A 24,077-nucleotide genomic window follows, 5' to 3' on the forward strand; every position below is an offset into this window, starting at 1 on the left:
CACGTGACTGTTTACGTCACACGCTGAGCTACACGTTTTGTTACTTGCTCACGCCCCTCATTGCCCCGAAAAAGGTGCATTCTGTATGAACAAAAGTAGGTAGGCGGCATTTTGCCACACTCCCCGATTTTGTTTTTATACTGCCAATGCTGAAAAAAGACTGATTGGGCTTTCCTGCAAATTTGCACAATTCCTATTTAAAAAGGGCTTTTGTGTCAGCCCTGTGATAGTCTGGTGACCTGTCCAGGGTGTACCCCTCCTCTTGCCCAATATCAGGTGGGATAGGCTCCAGCCCCCCCGTGACCCCAAGTGGTTACGGAAAATTAATTAATGAATCATAGACTGTATAAAGGACTGTGTAAAAATAAACACTTAGATGCAGGACATTCAGTCCCAACACACAGCCTGGTGTCAAAGTCTCTGACATCCTGACATCCTCGATCTTTCTTTTTCTGTTTTCCCTCTTGTCAGCAGTCAACATGGATGAAGAGAAACTCACTTAATGTCAGCTGGGATAGGCTCCAGACCCCCATGACCCCTAACAGGATAAGCGATTACGGAAAATAAATGGCATTTGCAGTTTTGTTACATTATGGGAAAGGTTATCCACAGATTACTGTAACAATGTCATTACACACACAAAAAAATCCATGACTTTTATAAGCTTTCAATGATTTTTACTAATTCCATGACTTTTCCAGGCCTGGAAAATGTGACTGTGGAATTCCATGACTTTGGGAAGTACGCCTAATTTATATACAACCGGTATTTCTTTTAAGCTACATATTGCTAACCAACATTACTGAGTGAGTGTGCTTATTTCATGACTCTTCTCTAATTGTGCTACTGTTACACAACATTTTAACATTCACCCCGATCCTGTACTTGTCACTTTTATCAAAAGTGACAAAGTCCAACACCTCTTTCTAACAAACAGCAAGTGAGTGAACTCTGTCGGAGGGAAAACAAAAAATTCTCCAGAGTCAGATTTATGACCAATATCGCAGCCCGAGGAGGGAATGAGACCTTTCGTTTGGCGCAGGTGTGATTTCTCCCTTTGCAAATGATTAAGTGTCTATTTATTCAGAATTCATGTAATAGTCTTAAGTTTCAATCATTTTCTCTTCATCCATGTTGAGAGCTGACTGGAGGGAAAACAGAAACATCAAGGACGTCAGGACATCAGTGTAGATTCTGACCACAAACTATGTGTTGGGACTGTACATCTTTTATCTAAGTGTATGTTTTTACACAGTCTATGATTCCTTCAATCATTTTCCGTAACTGCTTATCCTGTTAGGGGTCACAGGGGGGCTGGAGCCTATCCCAGCTGACACTAGGTGAGAGGCAGGGTACACCCTGGACAGGTCACCAGACTATCACAGGGCTGACACATAGAGACAGACAACCATTCACACTCACATTCACACCTACGGACAATTTAGAGTCACCAATTAACCTGCATGTCCTTGGACTGTGGGAGGAAGCTGGAGTACCCAGAGAAAAACCCACGCTGACACGGGGAGAACATGCAAACTCCACACAGAGTGGCTCCCCCACCAGGAACACTCTTGCTGTGAGGCCACAATGCTAACCACTGCACCACCGTGCTGCCAGTCTATGATTTTGACCAGTTAAAATAAGTTGAAGGTGGAAAAGTTTGTCAAAACTTTGCAAAAATAAAGCTAGGGCGAGTGATTTTTCAAACAAGCATCACTGTCAGCTTGCTCGCTGACACAGAGAGCAGGTTAGGATGTCTTCATTGGAAAAAACTGACACAATCTGTCTGCTTGTTTGCATCACATCAGTTAGGAAGAGGTCTAAGGCTGTGTTCAGAAGTTGCAATATTTAATCACTTAGCACCGTTCAGTAGTTCATTATTCTGAACAAACTTTGAACTAATAAGAAACATAACGTACATCACAGTTTAGCTGAACAGTTCTTTCAGTCAGCAGCAACTGGAGCTCCAATACAGCAAGCTACATTCAGCCAACTCAACTCGGAGTTGGGGCTTTTGTTAAAGATTTATTTTCATATTTCATACAGTATTGAACATATGAAAGTTAATTTCAAAATGCATACTTGTCCAGCAAAAAAAAAGTAGAACTGGCTCAACTTTTGCCACAATTCAATATGAAGTCATCCAGCAAATCCCCAAACTGGCTAATCAAATACATTAATACAGTAAATGCATCTTGCTGGCCTTCAAAGCCTTCAAACAAATGAACCAATTACTAAAGCTGGCCATACTGTTACCAACACAAGCCCCTGCATTCTTTTAGAGCAGTGCTATATTTATTGTCCGTCTGGTTTTACCATAAAAAGTTATAAAATGGCCATTTTATATCAGCAGGGCTTTACTAGGGAATCTAATCAAACCAGTGTTGCAGCATTTCCATCACCAGTTGCTGACTCCGACCAGCCCATACTCTCCAACAATAGGCATTTTCAGCCTCTGCCAATCCCCCCCACACACATCACATTTCAATATTACATTTTTCAACATCCATAAAAATGCTTCTCTCTGCACAGAACTGGAAAAGCAGATTTTCAGAGTCAATAAGTCGAGCACTGTGACCTACATTGAGGCACTGGCTAAAAAGTCAGAGCTTACCCTCTCATGGTATTTAATCTCGTAGTCGAGGATGACCCCATTGGGTTTCTCGGGGGGCAGCCAAGACAGGCTGAGAGTGTCTGAGGTGGAGCGCATCAGATGAACGGTGGGCACTGCTGACGGTGCTGTTGGACATCAGAGAGGACACAGGTTAGAGAACACTTTAAAGGGACAGCCCACCCCAAAATCAAGAAATGTTTTTATCAGTCTAGATTGTTTTGGTGTGAGTTGCAGAGTGTTGGTGGTATCAGCTGTAGAGATGTCTGCCTTCTCTCCAGTATAATGGAACTAGATGGCACTCAGCTTGTGGTGCTCAAAGCGTAAAAAAACTTTATTTAAAAACTCAACAGCAATGTCTCTTTCCAGAAAGCAAGATCCGTTTATTCAAGATAATCCGCAGACCTTATTGTGAGTCGTTTCAAGCAGGAACTATTTTCTTTCTACTGAACTACACCCACCAACTGTATCACTGCACAGAAGGAAGTGTGCATCTACTCATGGACGAGAGACTCATGCTTGTGAACGCAAGATGTAAACAATAATGGTGCCCTAGCTAGCTCAGTGGTGCTACGTGAGCTAACAGTAGATGCTTCCGTCTGTGCTGTGATGTAGTTTGGGGGTGTAGTTCATCTATTGAGTTTTTTAAAATGCATTTTTGGCACTTTGAGCACCAAAAGCCAAATGCCATCTAGCCTATAGGGGTTTTCCATACTCATGTATTGGCTTGGTTTGACTGGGTTCATTACAACAGGGCGACCTGCTTAAAGGTGTGTCTTTAACTGATATCAGGCTCGTCGTGAGGGATGACTTTTAAAAGCAGCCGCTTTACTCTATTATCTTGCTGTGAGTATTTTTCCATCACGCAGATGGGCAGGTAAAAGAATTTTACCTGTTGGAGGTGCGCTGCTTGCAGAGCCTGTTGTCTGCAGCTCTTCATCAACATCTCACTGTGGCTGTTTCTGCTTTCACTTTCCTCCCTGCTGTGTTAGTAGACTTGTTTTATTGACTAACAAAGTTCTGCTAATCCTGTGCTAAACAGTAATCGTGGTTTAATTTCCTATAAATCCTTCACAATAAAAATCCCCCATTATTTTCTTATTTGAAAGCTTTTATTGTGAAGCACCAAAATGAGGTAATGTTAAGCTTTCACCAGCTGTAACTTTACACGACACCCGTGCAGCTAAGAGTGAACATGAAACAGTAAAAAAAAAAAAAATGCTGATACCTAAAACACAAACAGGGAAGCAGGAGCGAACTAAACTCCAAACCACAGAGATTCAGTTAGAAGAGCTGAAAGTACTGAGAGCTGAACACACAAGAGACTTTAGAAAACGCCTTTCTCTCTGGTCTCCTGCACAGACATGAGTTGAGTCTCACATGGGGGTTGTCAGGGGTCAGTCGGTGTCACCCCTGCCCACTTGAAGGCGGTGGGACATGCTTTTTGCCCTACTCCAGAGATGGTCTGACTCGAGCATGGAAACTAAAATCAGTGAGGCATGGTTTGACTCGCTGCAGCAGAATGTGCCAATGAAAAAGCCCTATTGGGTCCCTTATATTGGAGAGAGACAGACATGTCTACGGCTGATATCTCCAACACTCTGCAACTCACACCAAAACAATCTTGAGTAATAAACAGCAATACAGGTAGGAGGGAAAAACTGTCCCTATAGGTTGTAGAAAGTTACTTCACTTGTGAGTCGGGAGATTGTCCCTTAAAGTTGCCAAGATTACTCTCTTTCGAAGTCACAAACCATCACAGTAAGATAATTATTATTCAAAATACCTCAACCTGAACGGTTTAAGAAAAATGGTACACGTGTCACCTTCACTGTTCTGCGGTTTATTGATTTGTGAGGCCTGAAAGTGACTCTACTGACAGTCATTGTCCGGGGTCCATAAACTGCAGAAAGGTGGATTAAGTGCAGGTTAACTGGGAGAGTAATTACAGTCTGTGAAAGGTGCTGAGCAGTTTGGTTGATGATGACACTGCAAATATTAAGTGGAGATGCTGAAAGGTGACATTGTCAGTGATGTAACATTAGACGCCTGGTTGACAGTGTGCTGACAGCGGAGATATAAAGTATACTTAACATTTTATCTGCCTTTCCTGTGAGTCCCTCAGCAAAACAGAGCTCCACCTGAGAGTCCTCCATCTGTCGCTCTCCCTGAGCCCGTTCAACAATGTTTATTGTGGCTGTTCATACTGCTCTGGGTACTAAGAGCTCATTAAGACGCTCATTGACATTGACTGAACTTAGGATCCACTAACCAGCCTCTTTCATCGTGATGTTAAGTGGTATTGATCCGAGCATCTCTATGAATTAACTTGGTTTGTGGACACGTCCAGCGCCAGTGACAGATCCTCTACTACTAACCGGCTTGGTTGGTGGTGATGTTGACCGTGGAGTAGCTGGGTGAGGTGGGGTTTTTCCCAGAAACCCCGTTGACAGCCTGCACCTCAAAGCTGTAGCGGGTGTGAGCCTGCAGATTCCTCACCACCACCTTCCTCTGCCTCAGCCCCAGCCTGCGAGGGGCGATGTCCACGTTGTCGTCGCAGCGCGTGCAGGGGCTCCGGTCCCGCAGGCATTTCTTGCACACCACGTTATAGACGAGGTCGCTCCTCCCGCCTGTGTCCTCGGGTTCCTCCCACTCCAAGGACAGCGAGGTCTCGTTCACACTGGAGATAACGTTGCGAGGCGCAGAAGGGATCGCTGCACAAACACACACACACACACACACACGTATGTGTTTAAGAAGGTGGGCAGACAGAGAGGAAAAATACACAACTGAGGCTTTAGTCATGTTCCCTATGCAGTGCTTACATTATCTTTGTTTTAATATGTCTGTAAGAAGGCGACATAAAGAAGCCTTTCATGTAAAGAAATCACTTTTATTCATCTTTTTAAATTTCACCTTTATTCAACAAGGTTTGTCCCACGAGACGGGAGATCTCTTTTACAAGGGAGACGTAGACATGAATAGCAGCAACACAGAGTTTCAGCAATTAACATGATTTGAGTAACATTGAAAATGATCAGATAACACATTTGCACACTGGAGATGTACCTGAATCCCAATACATTACCTGGTAAAGCACAGATAATGAGGTGTAAACAGACAAAGTATGACTGACATGTTTTTTTCAGCCACTCTGTTCCTTCAAATTGATTCATATCACTGTGGATGACCACAAAATATAAATGCCCATTCTGTTTGCAACATACTGCTTTGATTTCACTAACTAGTCGAATCATTTACTATATAGTACTGAAAAGTGAGCACCATATTCTGCAAACGCCCCCACACAGAAGGGAGCAGGCTGAGAGCTTAGCGCTAGTGATGTACAGGTCAGGGTTTTTTAATACAGACTGGTTAAGAGCCAACTTTATGCTTTATAGTGGCAAAAATTGTCAGTGCTGAGGATAGAAACAAGGACAGAGACGACACTGAGCGCTGAGGCACTCACCAAGGTGTACGTGTGTTTGAGAGAGCCAAAGAGAGAGTGAGAAGGCCTGGAGTGGAAGGTGGACTATTGCAAGCAATGTCTTGGGGAAATTATTAATAACTGGGAACTTTCTAGTAAGCTTTAGTGAACCCACTTGGCAGGGAGGTCATCATAGTAGTGCTGCCCCTGACTAAAGAATTTTCCTAGTCGACCAATAGTCGTCATTTAGGGCCATTAGTCGACTAGTCGTCCGCATGTTTACGATATTAATTTAATTATTAAATGATATATTTTGGGCGGGGCAACACAATGGTTTGAGTTGAAGGTGTGAGAAAGAATAGTATCAGTAACATTGTTAACACTGTGCTACATTACAGAGAAATACAAAACCGTACTAATGAACCTTCATTAATATAGGCCTATATTTTATCTACAAGTGCACATCACACACTGAGCGAGCCGCCTGTTAATGACGCTGTCGGCAAAGCAGTAATGATTGTGCTAAGTTACATGTCTCGGGCGATACGTCATGTTTGTAGTCGATGAATGCGTCGACTAATGACCTTTCTGGTCAACTAACATTTGGTCGAATATTAGGGGGCAGCCCTGCATCATAGTTCCTAGTTTTCCCTCAAGGAAACAAAAAGCCAAGTGTGGCAGCTTGATGTCTTTCAAACCCTCGCAACATATACATCTAAATGATGCTTAAAACCTGTCATTTTAGTGTTAATGTCCTCCATTTAAAAACCAAGTAGAAAATATGTACATACGCAGGATTACTGGAATTTAAAGCCCCTTTTACACTGCTTTTCAAGGAGGGATTTTCGTGCTGTTATGCCGCCTCACTGTTCTGTAAAAAGGTACAGTTGCGGAAAGCGGGGACAGAGTTGTCTTACCTTTCAGGTGGCATCAGAGATAGTAACAGCACCAATGTCTGTATAAAAAGGACACCCGACAGGACGGGGTCATGGGCGGCACAGGTGTGACACTGCAACGACGTGTTATGCATACAACCCACCACATAAAAAGTAGCAGATAGCAGTGAGAGGCTAACTCAAATAAGTTGAACAGCAGCTGAAATGAGGTCTGGGAGCCCCTTACTGTCCGAGCAGAGGCAGGATCAGTCGCCATATAACAGGGACGGAAAGTGATTGTTATTACCACGTCAATGGTAGACGTTAGACACAGATACAGAGACGGATAATTCCGTTGGTTGAACAGATACAGATAATGACGTCTCTGTACACCCCTACTGCACGCAGACATCCTGGGCTCAGCAGATTTCACCATAGTTTTATACTCATTCGGTTACATAGTCAAAGAGTATTCTTTTCATGAAATCCTTTTGGACAAATAAATGTGTTAGATTGCTTAACATGCCCCCAACAAATCCTCAGGCATGAAAACAGGTAAAACCATAACAACAAGGCAGAATCCTTCCTGGTACAAATGAATAAATCAATATATTGTGAGACAGGAGGATAAATACGACTTGTCATGCACAAGCAGAACTCCACTGTTCATCACTAAGTCATGTTCCTTTATGAAAAGCACAATCCCACACAGCTCTGCGCTGTAACTCGCGTCCATCACTATGCATAACCCCTCCTGGTGCTCGTGAAACTCGGCTAATCCACTCTTGATAGAAATTCATGTTCTTGTATCAGTATAACCCAAGGCCACCTCAGTTCAATAAGAAGTGCTGCGTTTTGAGTGAGGAGTGTTTGAAACCTGGATAAAGTATGATAACCGCAGAGGGAGGCAACAAAGATTGGTTTGCTTTTCATCCTTTTAAAGTGAAAGAAGAGAAGGGCTCTCCTTCTAAGCTTCCAGCGGCAGAAAGTCTAACCTGTCTCAAAGCAGAGAGGGGGGAAAAGAAAAGGAGGTTCTCAGGCCATCAGCTCTTGTCGGCCAAATCTGCCTGTCCTCTGAGTTCAGCTCCTCGGCCGGCTTGCCCTGAGCAGCGTTTCGCTCGCCCTGTCATTTCTAATTAGGCACACACAGTTCAGAGTGGAGGCTCTTCTAATTGGACACCCGTCTAAAACACACGCTGAGCCCAAGCTGCCGGCCATTGACTGGCTGAGCCTCTCTTGTGCAACACACCGCTTCCAACACAAAGCACAGGCTGCTTGGCACAGGCTCTGACAGACCGCAGGGACAGAACTGTCAGGCCTGTGTGTTTGTGTGTGTTTGCGTGTTGAGTCGGAGGTGGTGCTTGAGTCCCTGCCCGCCTGTCTGTGCGCGCTGGTCAATGTCAGAGTCCACAGTGTTCCTGTGACGAGAATCTGGGGAAGACAGTTGCGGGGCCCTGTGTGTCATTTAACGCGGCGAAAGGCCCCTGGGGGGTGATTTTACACGGTCAAGGCAGCACATGTCGCTCTCCATCAGCACGTTCGCTGCAACTTCTCTCAGAGGCCTGTCCGTGCAGAACAAACGTGGACGCTGCGGTCAGCACCAGACCGGACTAGTTACCACCAAACAGAAAATTTCCATTTGAAACATGGACCAACTCCCGGGGGAAATATCTGATTCTTTAGCTACTAAACACTCCGCTATGTGCACCAGCTAGTTGCTAACTTTATGTCTTCTGTTTGGTGCTGAGCAGGTAGCGTGAAGTCTTCTCACAGAAAACTGAGAGGTTCATCACTACATGCGATCCCTTTCACACTGTCACATTGATTTACATTGTCATTTCATTTAAATCTGTTGTTTCTGTTCATTCAACTTGAGGCCAAAAACTACACTGTAATATTCTATTTCATGTTTTTCTACTTGTTAGTTGCTCTCTGCAGCTAGCACACCAGCATTTCACTACACATTGTACTGTCCTGTAATCGTATATGTGATGAAGTCAAACAAACACCACGGACATGTACGTGGATTTCTTAGCAAAACATTTCAAATTTAAGATTTTACTTAGACTTTAAAGGGACAGTTCACCCCCAAATCAAAAATACATATTTCTCCTCTTACCTGTAGTGCCATTTATCTATCTAGATAGTTTTGGTGTGAGTTGCTGAGTGTTGCAGTCCTAGAGATGTCTGCCTTCTCTCCAATATAATGGAACTAGATGGCACTCAGCTTGTGGTGCTCAATACGCCAAAAAATATATATATTTGGAAAAACTCAACAGCAATGTCTCTTTTTAGAAATCATGTTAAGATAATCTCAAGATAATCCCCAGACCTTGTTGTGAGCAGTTTAATTAATTTAGGAACTGTTTTCTTACCACCGAACTATACCTGCCAACTGTATCACTGTGCAGAAGGAAGAGAGCATCTACTCATGGACAAGAGGATGGTGCTCATGACAGTGTGAGATGTAAATGTTAGTGGCGGCTGAGCTATAACATTAGCTAGCTCGGTGGTGCTTGGTGAGCTAGCAGCTAGCAGTAGATGCACGCTTCCTTCTGTGAAACAGTTGGCAGGTGTAGTTTGGTCAAAAAAAAAAAAAAAAAAGTTCCACATGAAACTGCTCACAACAAGGTCTGTGGATTATCTTGAGTAAATGAGTCATGATTTCTGTAAAGAGACATTGCTGTTGACTAGGTCGTGGAATCAATAATTGATACCTTTAAGACGTCGACTGAAATAACCCTGTAGCAAGTAGTATGAAAACTGCTCCAGTCAACGATCCTTTTTGTGGCTAGATCTAGAAAAAAAAATTGTTTGTATGGTTTAGTTTGCATGTGTGATTGGCCCATGACTGCAGCAGCTACAACCCATACAGCCTGTGGTGTGGTGAACTCAAGGACAGTGTGTTTGTCACCATAACATTCACATGTATGGGTATGGAATGAAGTACTCTGCTGGTATCAGTATCACTTTAAGGGGCCTGGTATTGGTACTGATATCATAATTTAAAAAAAAAAAAAAAATACCCAGCCCCAGTGTTGGGTTGTTCAAATTTCAGCGCTTTGAGCACAACAAGCTGAGCGCTACTTCCATTAAATTGGAGAGAGCTGTATGGCCGATAGCACCAGCACTAAGCGACTTGCACCTAAACAACCTAGGTTTATACATAGCACTACAGGTAAGAGGGAAAGTATGTATTTTTGATTTTGGTGTGAACTGTTCTTTTAAACACGATGACAGATGAAACCTGGCACTGATTATTCACCAACTGTTTCCACTCGTCTGACTTTTCTCAGCTAAGTTGAAGATTTTTAGCCTGTGCAGTGGAGGATGACTTACTGGTGCAGGCGGAGTCAGGGGGGTCGCTGTCAGAGCGGTAGAAACCACTCTGGCAGGGACAAATGCTGGCGCCTCGTGCACTGGTGCGACTGTTGGACGGGCAGGGAGCGCAGGATCCCTCCCCGAATTTGGATTTGAAGGTCCCTGGGATGCAAGCTGGATGGGCAGGAGAGAAAACAAAAAGGACAATGAGAACAAAACAAAACAAAGACACTCTGTGCTGTCGCTTATCTAAAAGACAAGCGGCTGTCACATCTGTCACACAACAAAAACTGTTCCTGTGAAGCACCTGCGACGCTCAATATTTATGCAGAGAAGAGCTGATACGTACGTGCGAGATGGCAAACACTTAAGCATGAGGTCTTATCTTTACATTTGCATGTGCTCTTTCATTTTCACTCCCTCCACCGGGTGACATTAATCTCCCCCAAAAAGAGAGCCGGGATGACAGCTAAGTTTCATGTTGAAGAGGAGGAAAAGGAGGATGAAGATGAAGATAGACCGCTGACAGGAGATTGCTGTTGTCAGACAAACAGGGATGGAGAATGCTTCGGAGAAAAGGGATACACCCTAAACCCATCAATCAGTGTCTCCTGTGTCCTCAGCTCTCCAAACCACACGGCTGAATACAAACAAGGCCTCCACATGCATGCAGAACAGCTCCATAATAAGCCAATAAATCAATTCAAATGAAGGGGACATCAGAGCAGACGTAAATTAGCTCAGGAGAGTTATCAGGAAAATATACAAAGTGCTGTAATCTCAGACGATGTGTCCAAGCGATTAATTTGAATTCCAAAGTGTCACGCTGAAGGTTGGCTGATATCGAGTCTTAAGGATAAACCAGCATAAGCCCGCACTAAAGAAGGATTCAGATAAAGGGGATTAGCAGCAAAAGGTCTGGATATATCCGCCTCCAGAGCCCCACTTTTTACTGTTTGCCACATTCCTAACTGGTGGTGTAAAAGCGGGGTCTCTGGCAAACATCTGTCCTGTCAGCGTGAGGGCTCATAAAACCCCCAGCCAGCGAGAGATAGAGTGTGATTAACTAGTTAGGCTAAGTGGTCTTTCAGTTTGAGCACAAGTTCCACCCTAATTCCCAACAATGGCACTTTTAGGAAAATCAGCGCAGCTAATGGCCGCCGCATTGTAGCTCTAAAACCGTGCAATAAAAAGCCAAGATGAATTTTTTTTCTCCCATAATTCAGTGAGACCTTTAGGCTCTACACTCTGTGATCTGATTTATTTTTCTTCTATTACACAGTGCATCATCATTTTCTTTTATTTGTTTGTTTTCCTCGCCTGTTTTCGAGAGGGTGCTGAATCACACCTCAGTCTTGCTTCAATCCATTAACCTCTTTGGAGGGCACGATGATTCTCCTGTTTTCGATACACTAATGTTTCCCTCTCCAATGCCCCCCCTCCACATCTATTGTCTCCTCTTCCTCCCCTCCTCTTCTCTCCATCTCATGCGGCGTTTGGCTGCGAGCGAGCGGCCAGACTGAGGTAAGAAATGAAATGTCTGAGTGATTAATGTTAGCATGGCAGTGTTGGCTCACGTTGGTCTGAATGGTGTTAATGAGTGTGGCCGCCTGTAGATTAACTAACGGGAGGCCGCGGAGGAAATTACACTTCCTCATCGCAAACCGCTGGCTGAAGCCCTGGAGAGCTTTTTATCAGGCGCTGGCGGCAAGCTTTTAACCTTGAGCCGCCAAATGGCAACGAATGAGCTCTCCGGCGCATGTTAGACACTATTTCTCACGCCCAGGTGAGAAGAGGCTTCGCTTGTCTGTCTTTGACTTCCTGCAGCCCCCCTCCTTTCTTTTCATTCTTCTCCTTTTGGCTGCTGTTCCCATCCCATCTCTGGCAATTCACACCTTTTAATCTCCCTTTCTCTGTTAATATCTCTTTTCTCTGGACTCTGGACGCCTTTCCCTTCTATTATCTGCATTTTTCTCGCACAATCTATTGGCTCTCTATTTTGTGCCTTCCCGCTATCTTTCTCTCCCTCCCCGTCCTGCTCTCGCAATATTTGTATGCTGCTCCTCTCTGCAACACCTCATTAATTCATACTCTCCTCCACCCTCCTTCACCCCCTTTCAGGAGCCACACAATAAATGCAGAGAAGAGGGCACAGACTGAGGTGACTTGCACTGAGCATATAAAGGAGGTTTGGTTAAATAAAAGTCCAAATGTCTGTTAAACACACATACCCTGGCACTGAGTGCCGTCCGCAGAGGGTTCAAAGCCAGCGACGCAGGTGCACGAGCCCACGGGGACCATCCACTCCCCGTCCCCGTTGCAGTACAGCTTCAGAGGGACGGACACCTCCATAGCGTTGGTCACACAGGCCCCAGGAGCGATCACTAAGGAGGTGGCTTCTGCCCCCGTGGCGGTCTCAGGGAAGACTGCGAAATTGGCAATAGTAGTGGAGCACTTCTTGAAGAAAACCCTGACTGAGATGAGAGACATGCAGGCGCCCAGGTCCTGGAACGCCAGGTAGAAGCCGGCCTTGGAGAGGGGGCCAAAGCTGCGCACTTTGGTGTTGATCCTACCCGCCTCCAGCAGAGAGAAACTCTCATCTGGGGCAATAGTATCCACCTTCACATAAGGGTTCTCCCTCCACAGAGGGCTGGTGTCTGTAGCTGTGTCCCCCTCGGACTCATAGTAAAACAGATTAAAAGTCTCTTTGCAGGAGCCGGGGATGTTGGGGATGCTGGCACAGTCACGGACGGAGAACTTGAGCTCCACGTAGACACGCAGCACGCCCTTGCGGGGGATAAAGTCTGTCCTGAGCCAGTTGTTCTGGTTGGGCTTTTGGACATTACACACCTGGTAGGTTCTGATTGGGCTCATGGAGTCGTCGTAGCCGCTAACCTCCTCCCACTGTGGAGACAACAGAGAGGCACTGTGACAGAGGAAGAGATGACAGCAGGGAGTCTGGAACAACTAAATACTGCAAGCTGATAAAGACAAAGCAGAGAAGAGAAAGTTCAGGGATAAAATTAGACTAAATCGAATTGATTATCTAATGCTTTTTATTAATGCGACAGCGGTTCTATTTCTCATTCAGCAACAACTGAGCTGCAGAAACTCCCCTATCCAATATGTTGTTAATTAAAATTGAGCAATGTTAAACGCGGTGCATCCTAATGCAAACCACTCAAGCATAGAGGGCATCCAAAACAGCAAAGTGACGCCTGCTATAAACAGAGTATAAAAAATGCAGCACATGCACGCCAACACACACGTTCCCACAGTGCGGCTGTGTACATGTGGCCTGTGAGGAATAATTTGCAGCTAAAATGCTTCTAATTACATGAATCATTCAGAAAATTCCAATCATTATGGACTATTAATAGAAAACATTTTCCCATTAAAACACATTTCACGCATTAGGCCTGTTTGTCTAACAGTCGAGATGCTGATCACGTGGTGGAGGTTTGTAAAAAAGATGAATGTTTCGCAGCTAAGATCATCACAAATGTGTCGGTTAGGCATTAATCAAAATCTGCGTACACACCTATAGACAGCAGCGCTCGTAGCTTTAACTGCTGCAGTGCAATCGAAATGGCCTCAAGAGGAGACTTGGTTTCTATATCATATAAATGTGTTATCTGTGCTGGAAGAGATATGAGAGCATAAAACTGTTCACTTTAAATGGAAACTTTCCCTGTACATATATATAATGCAAACAGTGAGTTATTTATTAAAATGGCCATCTAAATGCAATGCTGTCAGTGTGATTGCACCGTGGCAGCACTCCTGAGCACTTCAGGTTATAATGCTGAATATATTATATACTGTATATATTTTCCCAAGCCTACACATAAAACCCGAGAGCAGATATTTGCATCTGTTGTAGTTAATATACCAGACAGGCTGCTGTCTCTGTACATCACGAGGCTTTAAAAATAGCCATTTAAAGCTGGGGTAGGCAGTTTTATTGTGGTGTCATTGGGCAAATATCCTACTGAGCATATTGTAATTCAAGTGCACTGAGAGAAAACAGGATTTCTGCCCCTCCTCTTGGCTCTGCTTTCAGGCTTTAGAAAATCTTGCCCTTGGCAGGAGACTCTGGCCAATCAAAGGTCGTGTCAGAGAGAGGGCGTTCCTGTTGGCTGTTCTATAAATGAGGATGCGTGTGCACGTCCCCTCCGTGAAGGCCTGAATCAATGGTGAAGAATTCTGCATTGAAAGTTGCTATTCCAGTATTGGCAACAACTGCCTGCACTGCAAAGCGACCCAAAAGAGGAGGACGGACTTGTCAAGAAGAGAGTGTAAAAGCCCAGACACACCAAACCGACAGAAAAGAACTAGTGGAGAGGAAGGCTGCCTCACGTCGTCTGTGTCTCGGCCAAAAAGTTGCAATGAAGACACCACAAAGACTACAGCCGACGGCCAATTGGCATGTACGTTTTGCACCTGCATGAAAGGAAATAACTCTCCACACTAGCACGCGACAGTGGTGTGCGTTTGACATTCAAATGGGAACTGGTTTCAAATCGCTAGTTACCCAGTTAGGACGTTAAAGGGATAGTGCACCCAAAATTCAGCCATTATCTACTCACCCATATGCCGATGAAGGCCCTGGTGAAGTGCTCACATCCCTTGCGGAGATCCAAGGGGAGAGGGGGTAGCACACCTAATGGCAGACGGCGCCCCAGACTAACGTCCAAGAACACAAAATTGAATCCACATAGTATCTCCATACTGCTCATCCGTAGTGATCCAAGTGTGCTGCAGCCGCGACATGAAAAGTTGTTTGGAAAAACGTCATATGAACTCTGTTTTTAGCCTCACTGTAGCCTGTAGCTCTGACTGCTTCTCTGTGCTTCGTGCTCACGTGTGCGCGCCTGCGTGAGACCAGCGAAAGCATAAGCTTTGCTCACCCGTGTTTACATCACGTGACATGTGCGCCGCAGGGAGAGACAGCAGTAACAACAGTAGCTAAAAGATAATTTGCACTACGGTCTTTTAGCAAAGGACAGCCCAACATGTCTGAAGACTTTGAAATTGAGGAGGAACAGCATTTCTTTGTTGAGCCATATTTGTTTGAGCCCAAGTATACACACGGAACTCAGGCTACTGGACGAAGCAGCCGCCGCAGCTCATGAGCCTAACCCTCAGCCAGCCGCAGAATACCGGAGTCGAGCACTGGAAACCTGGTGGTGTAGTTGTTTCAAATGCAAAGCAATGCCAACGGATGAGGAAAGTCTTTGCTGCTCAGACTGGGAATTGGCGATGCCTGCACTTGAGAATCTGGACATCAGTACTGACGAGACTGCTGCTCTTCAGAGACCGTGCATCACCGATCACCCTGAGCGCGCACACGTGAGCGCGGAGCACAGAGAAGCAGTCAGAGCTACAGGCTACAGTGAGGCTAAAAACAGAGTTCATATGACGTTTTTCGAAACAACTTTTTATGTCGCGGCTGCAGCACACTTGGATCACTACGGATGAGCAGTATGGAGATACTTTGTGGATTCAATTTAGTGTTCTTGGACGTTAGTCTGGGGCGCAGTCTGCCATTAGGTGTGCTGCCCGTTCCCCCCGTGGATCTCCCCAAGGGATGTGAGGACTCTAAAACTTCACCAGGGCCTCCGTCGGCATATGGGTGAGTAGATAATGGCTGAATTTTCATTTTTGGGTGCACTATCCCTTTAACAACAACACAACTGCTTGTTGAAAGAACAAAGGATATTGTCTGTGTGGCAGTGAACAATAACACAAACCACTACGAACCGTTTCTGCTAAAGAGCTAAAATGACTAAAAAAAATTTACATTCTCATGCCTTTTGACTTTGGGCTTTAGTTTTCCTTCCTCACTTCCATTTCTTTTCGGGCTGCAGCATCTCTGACGCCACAAGGGCCACCAAGGGCCCACTAGTTCTAACATTGTCAGACATATCACAAAACTAGAGTGACAGACGCTCACTGATGGCCCAATATTCAGCAATGCCTGACCATCGGCTTGGTCTGTCAGGGCCCTTAAAGTGAGTCTGACAATAAATGAAATAAGACACGTGTCAATATCAACAAAGTGTTTCAAAGATGGAGAAAAGAATGTGCTGATAGTTTAGCTTTCTGCTAACCTAAGCCAAAGGCTCACAGCTGCACCCTATTGTTCACGTTTATGTACCTAAGGTTAGCTAGAACCTTGAATCACAGCGTGTCCTTGCTCTCGGCCCCAACACATCACATTGCCGGGAGGAGAGCAGGCAGCAACAAAGTCCCAGTCACCGGCTGCAACAACATGAATCCAGACAGCACAAACCCCACCTTCGGGAGACAAGCAGCCCCAACTACCTGCCAGATCAGCAAACTTTCTGTTGCTGCCATTACACAGTTTAAAGTTGCCGGTTACACTGGCCACCAGCCTGCTGTGACATCCGTTGCTGGGAGGGGGGAGTTTGTGCTGGCTGAATTCAAGCTACTACAGCCGCAGGTCAAACATCCGTCTCCAGAGCGGCTGCCTGCTCTCCTCCTGTGTAAGCAGTCCACATCAGCGGGGGAGCTTGGCAAGGAGAGACTGCGGGGTGGCTAATGTTAGCTAGCTAATTCTTGTCTCATTTGTGGCCTGATAAACAGAGAGAGGGAAAGCGGAGCACAGAGGGGCGGAACGAATGAGCTGTGTCCGACTGTACGATGAAGTAAGACTAAATAAATCAGTGTATGGGAAATGCTGGGTTACTGTATGAAACACGTGCATATGCCCGTGGTCACCTAGTGGAAGGGGCTTAGGACACAGCGGGGAGAGCTGCAGGAGGATGGTGTATTATTATTATTTTTATTTTTTTTACGTTTTCCAGCTTTGTGCCTACCCCAGCGTTAATGACTGGACTTTAAGGTGACAGGGACATGACCTTTGTCTGTCTGTCAGTATAGAAAAAATCATGTCAACGTAAAGCTTTATATGTTGTTAAAACTTAACTGTTGTTCTGTGTATACTGACTAACATTACAGGCGATGATAAATGGCTTCATTGGTCAATACATTTAGTCCATTAGGAAATAACCTTGTGAGAAGTCAATCTTTTTTGATTTTTTTCCTAATTCCCTCTTGGACAGAATGCTTCGTTTCCATAACAAATGAGCGTCCCAGAAATTGATTATTTCAACTGGAAGAAAATAATGCATAACTCATCTCACGTCGCTGGGGCTCCTGTGCAATTTATTCCCAAACGATGAGCCCAAGAGTCAGCATTAGGTGTCGTAAATCACCAGCAACACGTTGATGCACTACCTGACAAATATGATAATTGCCGGCCCCCGAACATATGGGCTTGCCAGGAGTGAGGAGAGGGGCTGCCTCGCCAGTCGTGACATATGACTTCATGGATGCTAGGACATTCAGAGCCGGCCCTTGTGAAGGGGGGAATAGCAGGAGGAGGGCTGCCGAAGATCGTTTCCATGGAAACCCACCATTTCCATTGACTGACTTTGCGCTCACGTAGCGAAGACAAATTACACTGGCTGGGAGTGGGGGAGGTCTGTCAGGCTGTTAGCCCTGGGGTCAAATTCATGTTGTTTTATTTTCTCACCATTCCTATAGGGGGGATCAACTGAAAACCTTAATTTCTGCCAGTAATGCGCTCTTGGGCCCATATTATAAAAGACACAGACACATGCTTTCAATTATAAGGCTCTCTATCCTGGGGGAGACATGCAAGGTAGAGCCTACCTAGTAGCCCTTCCACACTGTGGGGATTTGCTCCGTGTATCTGCTCGTTTGTTTGTTTAAAGTACAATATTCCTTCGTCAAGCTTTCTTTTTTCCTAAATACTGGAAATCTCTGATTTCTTCCACACATAATGTTACACAGTGTGTTTCTCATTAGCTTTTTAGTATCCAGGAAAGCAAACATACACTGCAAAAACAAAGATATAAAACAGTAGGAGGTGTGCTGTTCAAGGCAGACTGGGCTCTATTAACAAGCAAATGGAACAAATGCTGTTAAATGAAGAGAAGGGGGGGGGCACAAAACAAACACACACAAACTCACCCCACTCTCTGGGAACGTGGTCCATGCCAGCTCTGTGGTTGCCCACCGACTGTCCATAAGGGTTTCTGCAAATTAAGAGTAAGAGGTAGGTTGACAAACCTGGATCAAATGGTGTGTGTGTGTGTGTGTGTGTGTGTGTGTNCGGGAGGGGTGGGGGTCTCGTTTCCGTGTCCGGGGGGGGGGTGGGTGGGGGGGGGTGGGGGGGGGGGGGGGGGGGGGGCCGAATTGTTGCACAGCATTAAGGAGCGCACACACGTTCCCTCTGCCTGACAAAAGGATGCAGGTAAAACTTCTCTCTCCCTCTCTTTTCATAACCTCCACCCACATGCACTCAGTTTTTGAAAGCACTGACAATCATGGCATATCTGTGATGCCGTCTAATTAAGGCTTTCTCTCTCCGTGTGTTTGGCACCCGCAAATGCACTCCTTTCAATATTCATTTGTGGAACTAAGAACAAAGCATCCTCCGAGATGCCTTGGGACGGGAAATATTCCATTAACTTGCAGCGGTTCAGAGAGGTCATATAAGCGCACTGATAGTTAACAGATCACCCGAAACACCAGAAGGCGCCGCAAACGTGACGCCTCTCGACTGAAATGTGACAAATCTGAGTAAACAGGTGATCTGAGGCAGTTGTTTGCGTGAAGGTGAGAGCCAGGCAGGGAGCGGCTGAGAATAAACGGCAGGATCAATGAGCATTGTTGCTGTGCTGTCAATCAGTCGTCACCTGACTGGAGGTCTGGTGAGTTCATTACACCCCAGAAGGCGCGACCCCTCTCTAGGTCCTCTATATACAGCCGTGGCCGCGTCGACTCCCATTGTTCTGTTGTTGTTAGCACATAATTACTGAAACAATTACACTTTCTTCATGGAGACTCAATGACACGACGCCTGCTGTGCACCATTTGCTCACACGTCGTTGATAGCATTGCCGAGGGAGGGTGTGAGAGCGTAAACAAATAGCATGACCTGTGTAGAACAACAGAGAGAGCTTTATCTAACAAACATGGCCGCTCTGGTGCCAGTGTTTTTAGACATTTTGCTTTACAGACAGTTACAGTAAGAGTGTTGCTGTTTGATGGAGTGGATGGATCAGTGGTCCATCTGTAGCTGCTGAGCTGGAGATATGTGCAGTGTTTACAGTCTGTGCTGCGTGTTCATTAGAGAAACCACAATGGTTTTTCTCCTTTTTAGAGGACGAGAGATAATGGATAGCGATCTGTGCATCCAACAGGACAGATTACATCTGTGGTGTTTAACTGGGCTCCGTGTGGTCACGCTCACACTGCAGTTACAGACCAGATCAAAAGCCAGTGGGAAGATGTGTAAATGAAAACAAGGAGATGACAGACCGCTAGTGACAGTATGGGATGTTCTCAGAGTGTTTTGTTCTTTTAAAACATTCTAAGTTTGACCACCTCCGCAAGAAAACGAAAAAATCTGTCATACTGTACAATAGGGTTGCAGCTGTACCGGTTTCACTCTGTGGTATGAACAGTTCTCATACAGCAGGGTGGCCAAACTATGGCCCGCAGGCCAACTGCAACCCTCGGCCCCTTTTTAAATGGTCCAGGCAAATTTTTAAAAATAAACTAGAATATGGCTCAATCATATTTCTAATAAATTGCCTAGCCTAGTTTGAACACTATGTTGCTGTCAGCTTGAATAATTACTACTATCAAGCCCTGCCATTGCACTTCTTAATTTAAATGAATGTATGAACAATTTTTATTTTTTAATACATCTGGAGAAACAAATATTATTTCACACAAATTTCCTGACAGTCAGAAACCGAAAAAGGACTAAGCTGAAGCACCAGGCTTATCTTTGCCTGTCCTATATCGACCAAAGTATGACCCAGAATATCAACAATACCAAAGAAAGGAAACAAATAAATTAATAATTGAATACATTACACTCTGAATTATAACCCTTAATTATTTTACATTTTAATTATTTTGCATTTTAACTATTTAACTATTTCAACTCAGCACTGAGTCGATTCCATCGTTTGACTCCCAAAACTGAAACACATCTGTATTTTACATTGATTCTCACTTTACACGTTTCACAAATAAACAACCCTCTTAAATTATAGTTTCCTCCTCTTAATTAAAAAAAAAATTAATACAGACAGGAAGGCTTTAATTCACGGCTCGAAAAAGTATTTTCAATGTGTCTGGAAATTTTAGGGTGTAGCATGCTATAAACATTTGATTAGTAGTAGTAGTAACTTGCTTTATGTATTTTTCTAAGAGCTCTTTTCTGAAGTTTAATTATAGGATCTATTTTTGTTTTATATGCATTTACAAGTGAACAGTCACATTTCTTATTCTTGTTTTTGAACACTGAATGTCGCTTCTTCACCCACAATGATTGATTATAAGCCGATAAAAGCATTTGCCTCATCAAACATGGCGGCGGATCTGAAAACGCGGAAGATAGTGAAATACTTTTTGTTATATGTGGCCACACTAATCAACTACTGTAATATCAAACAAGCTGTTGAGTAGTTTTGTGTAGTAATTTTGATTTTTTAAATTTTTCTATGGCACTGACACTGATTTATTTGTCGTGTATCTGGTCTCAAACTTCGCATTTACTATTGTTTTGCCTGTGACTCCTTACATGTTTTTGTATATGGCCCGTAATTTCCACTTAGGCTATAATACAGCATTTGTTTAACCATAAAACCGTCTGTTTTCATTCCTTTAAGGATCAATGTAACTGATAATGATAACAATACTTATAATTGTGTAATACTGTGAAACTGTGATATTTTCTGGGTTAATGCAATGTAAAAATTTGATGCCTTTGCAACCCTAAAAAAACACCAGAGGGAGACCATATCATTACTTTGCATCTCACAAGTACGTTTTCAGTCGCTGGACTCAAGTCACAAGTCAAGACACGCAAGTCCAAAGTCCTAAACTTTGAGTTTTGAGTCCTTAAAAATTGATAATGTGCTCTCCAGCATATGTAAATGGTTTATAAAAAATGTTTTTGGAAGCTGTCATATCTGTCTGTAACTTTTGATCCACTTTGTGCACTTCTGTGTATTGCAGTTTGTTTTTGTGACCACTGTGTAGTTTTTGTACGTGAACGAAATTATCTTTGGTATCATTGTTTCCAAATGGCGCTCAGCAATGTAACATTAGCTCTTCATGGTTCTGTCCTGCAAGCTGACTAAATGCTGTCGAACTGTTTCAAAGAAACTTGATTATCCGGGGAATTAAGTGTTGACTTGCTGGGAATGAATCATGTTGAGTTAATTTGGAAAATGAATTGATTCGTGGCACATTTGTGGTTTTGGGGGAAGATCAGTGAGTGCTTTCAAGTCAAAAGGCTCAAGTCCAAGTGAAGTCATGAGTCACTGGTGTTAAAGCCCAAGTGTTGCAAGTCTTCTTTCATTTTGTCAAGTTCTGACAAAGTCAAATTTGTGACTTGAGTCTGATTCGAGTCCAAGTCATGTGACTCCGGTCCACACCTCTGCAAAACACATGCCTCAAGGGATAGTTTAACCTTTTGGAAACTTGGTTTCTTGCAGAGTTAGATAAGATGATTGACACCACTCTCATGTCTGCTAAATATGAAGCTACCGCTAGCAGCCAGCTAATTTAAGTTAGGATAAAAACTGGAAGCACGGGGGAACAGCTAGCCTGGTAAGCTAGCTAACAAAATGTGCCCACCAGCACCTATGAAGCTAATTGATTAACATCAGGGATGCACAATAGTATCAGCACATCATCAGTATCGTTCGATATCGGCTTTTAAATGAACTGATCAGAATTGGCCAACATGCTTTTACTTATTTGGCACAATGAATGAATATTACATACATAGAAAAGTATTGTTTCATGTCTCCATCTGCAGGTGGCGCATCACAATGAGAGTATGCATGCATAATATGATGATAATTCTACTACAGAAAAGACTTGATGATCCCTAAAATTAGGTGGGGAAAAATAGTGGATATATTGATATCGGTATCAGTTATGGGTCAAATGAGTTGTTACATATCAGCACATCAGATATCAGCAAAAAATCCAGTGTCTTGCATCCCATATTGACATTATGTTTGTTTAATTTGTACAAAACTGAAGTGTTAAAACAACAAATCACCATTTTACGGGGCTTTTGTCCGACTACAGGTAGATTGTGTTACCTTTGGACCAAGCTAGGCTAGCTTTCTCCCTGTTTTCAGTTTTTGTGCTAAGCTAAGTTAGCCTCTAACTTCATTAACCAATAGACATAAGAGTGGTAAATCCTCTCATACGCACAACAAGAAAGCAAATAAGCACATTTCCTAAAACTACAGCACGATGCAAAATAGGATGACCAGGTCACGCTGTAATGCATTTGCAATCTGCAGCATTTGTATCCCTTGTCCTCTCTCCACATATTGACACAATGTCCTGCATTTTGATTGGCTCTAGTTTTCAAAAGTCAAACCACTGCAGGACAGACGCTTTCCTAAAATCTGGCCTTTATCCAACGGCAGTGAAGACAGCGGGGAAGGCTGTCATCTCGGGGCTGTTTGTAAATGTCAATCAAACCGAACACCCGTGGGTCAAGTGCAGGTTTCCCATCGGGGGACATTTTGGGTCACGACAAAGTCACAAGCGATGCAGATTTAGGCAGAATATGATGGAAACTAACACAAAAAAAAATCTACTTATAGCTGGGTGAAGCTGGTGGAAGGCGATTCTCAGAGACATTTCACAATGGGGGAATAAGATGTGAAGCAGTGCTGTTCATATTTTTTGTAAGTTAGATAGACATTATATAAAAAATGTTAGACCACCTCTCAGCATAAATCATGTGTCTCTCATTTGGTTTGTCAGGATCTGCTCACCCTAATCTGTGATGATTTAAAACATGAATTAATGCCCGATGCATCATGAATTCCTGTTTATCACCATTAAGAAGAGATTAAACCACTATGAGTTTATGTGATCAGTTAATTCCTAATGGATCGTCTGTATACCAGTTTGATGTAAACATCTTAAATACTTTAATGAGAACAGGTACATCTCTGTCTTCAAGCTGATCAAGTGAGTGTCTCTGAAAAGTGCCTTTCTGTAACTGGATCTCAGCTCATTTGACGGCATATAAATTAGAGAATAGAGTCCCTTTGAATTAACGATCATTAAGTGACGATCCATTAAGAATGAACTAATCACATGAACTCATGGTTACTTGATAATTTCTTAATGGCGAGCATTAGTGAGGCATTTGATTTGTACCGGGAGTACTTTTATGTTTCAAGAAATGAAAAGTTTGAATAAACAGATGCTGCATAATGTAAAAATAATTACAGTCAAAAAGGAATAAGTGGCTGCCTCCGTCTTTGTTGACAATAGAGACCACGTTAACCTCTGCATAATGTTTAGTAATAAGTCATATTCATGCACAAAGATCATGTATATTTACGGGCAGGGCTTTAAGTACAAAAGCAAGTCCTGTTAGTAATTTGTAAAAGCTTTCTCTGTCTTTTCTACTTGTGAGCGACAGCAGTTAACAACTCCGCTTGTCGAGCACAAATATACGATTGTGAACAAGGTTGTTTTACTGATTAGCACGACTTGAGCCAGAGAGGGGGAACTAATCAGGGAAATCAGAGGCTGTTGTCTTTGCTTGGCTACACTCGGCCCTCCGTGGCACACAGCTGAGTGAACGCTCCCGGACTACATGCCGCTGATCCAGCCCGTCCCTTGGGTGCCTGATCCAGTGCGTCGCCCCTTCCTTCTCACGGTTGCCCAACGGCAACAGAGGCAGAATCGCTCAGCCTCAACTAACCACAGGCCGGAGCTGATGCTC

At 43.9% G+C, this 24,077-nt stretch overlaps 1 protein-coding gene across 2 annotated transcripts in view; it reads right to left on the bottom strand.

The window, feature by feature from the left end:
• LOC126383009 (ephrin type-B receptor 3-like) overlaps positions 1–24,077 on the bottom strand; it is a 52,240-nt gene that overhangs the window by 22,813 nt on the left and 5,350 nt on the right. The window contains exons 2-6 of one of the 2 annotated variants that reach the window (XM_050033356.1): positions 18,257–18,321; positions 12,466–13,138; positions 10,253–10,408; positions 4,990–5,325; positions 2,615–2,739 (exon numbers count right to left, since the gene is read on the bottom strand). In XM_050033356.1, the coding sequence (XP_049889313.1) occupies positions 2,615–2,739; positions 4,990–5,325; positions 10,253–10,408; positions 12,466–13,138; positions 18,257–18,321 (1,355 nt within the window). Of the gene's footprint in view, positions 1–2,614; positions 2,740–4,989; positions 5,326–10,252; positions 10,409–12,465; positions 13,216–18,256; positions 18,322–24,077 lie in introns of both variants that reach the window. The other variant, XM_050033357.1, reaches the window with a different exon arrangement.

Source organism: Epinephelus moara, chromosome 21, assembly GCF_006386435.1.
Source record: "Epinephelus moara isolate mb chromosome 21, YSFRI_EMoa_1.0, whole genome shotgun sequence".
In the NCBI taxonomy this organism is placed as follows: domain Eukaryota; kingdom Metazoa; phylum Chordata; class Actinopteri; order Perciformes; family Serranidae; genus Epinephelus; species Epinephelus moara.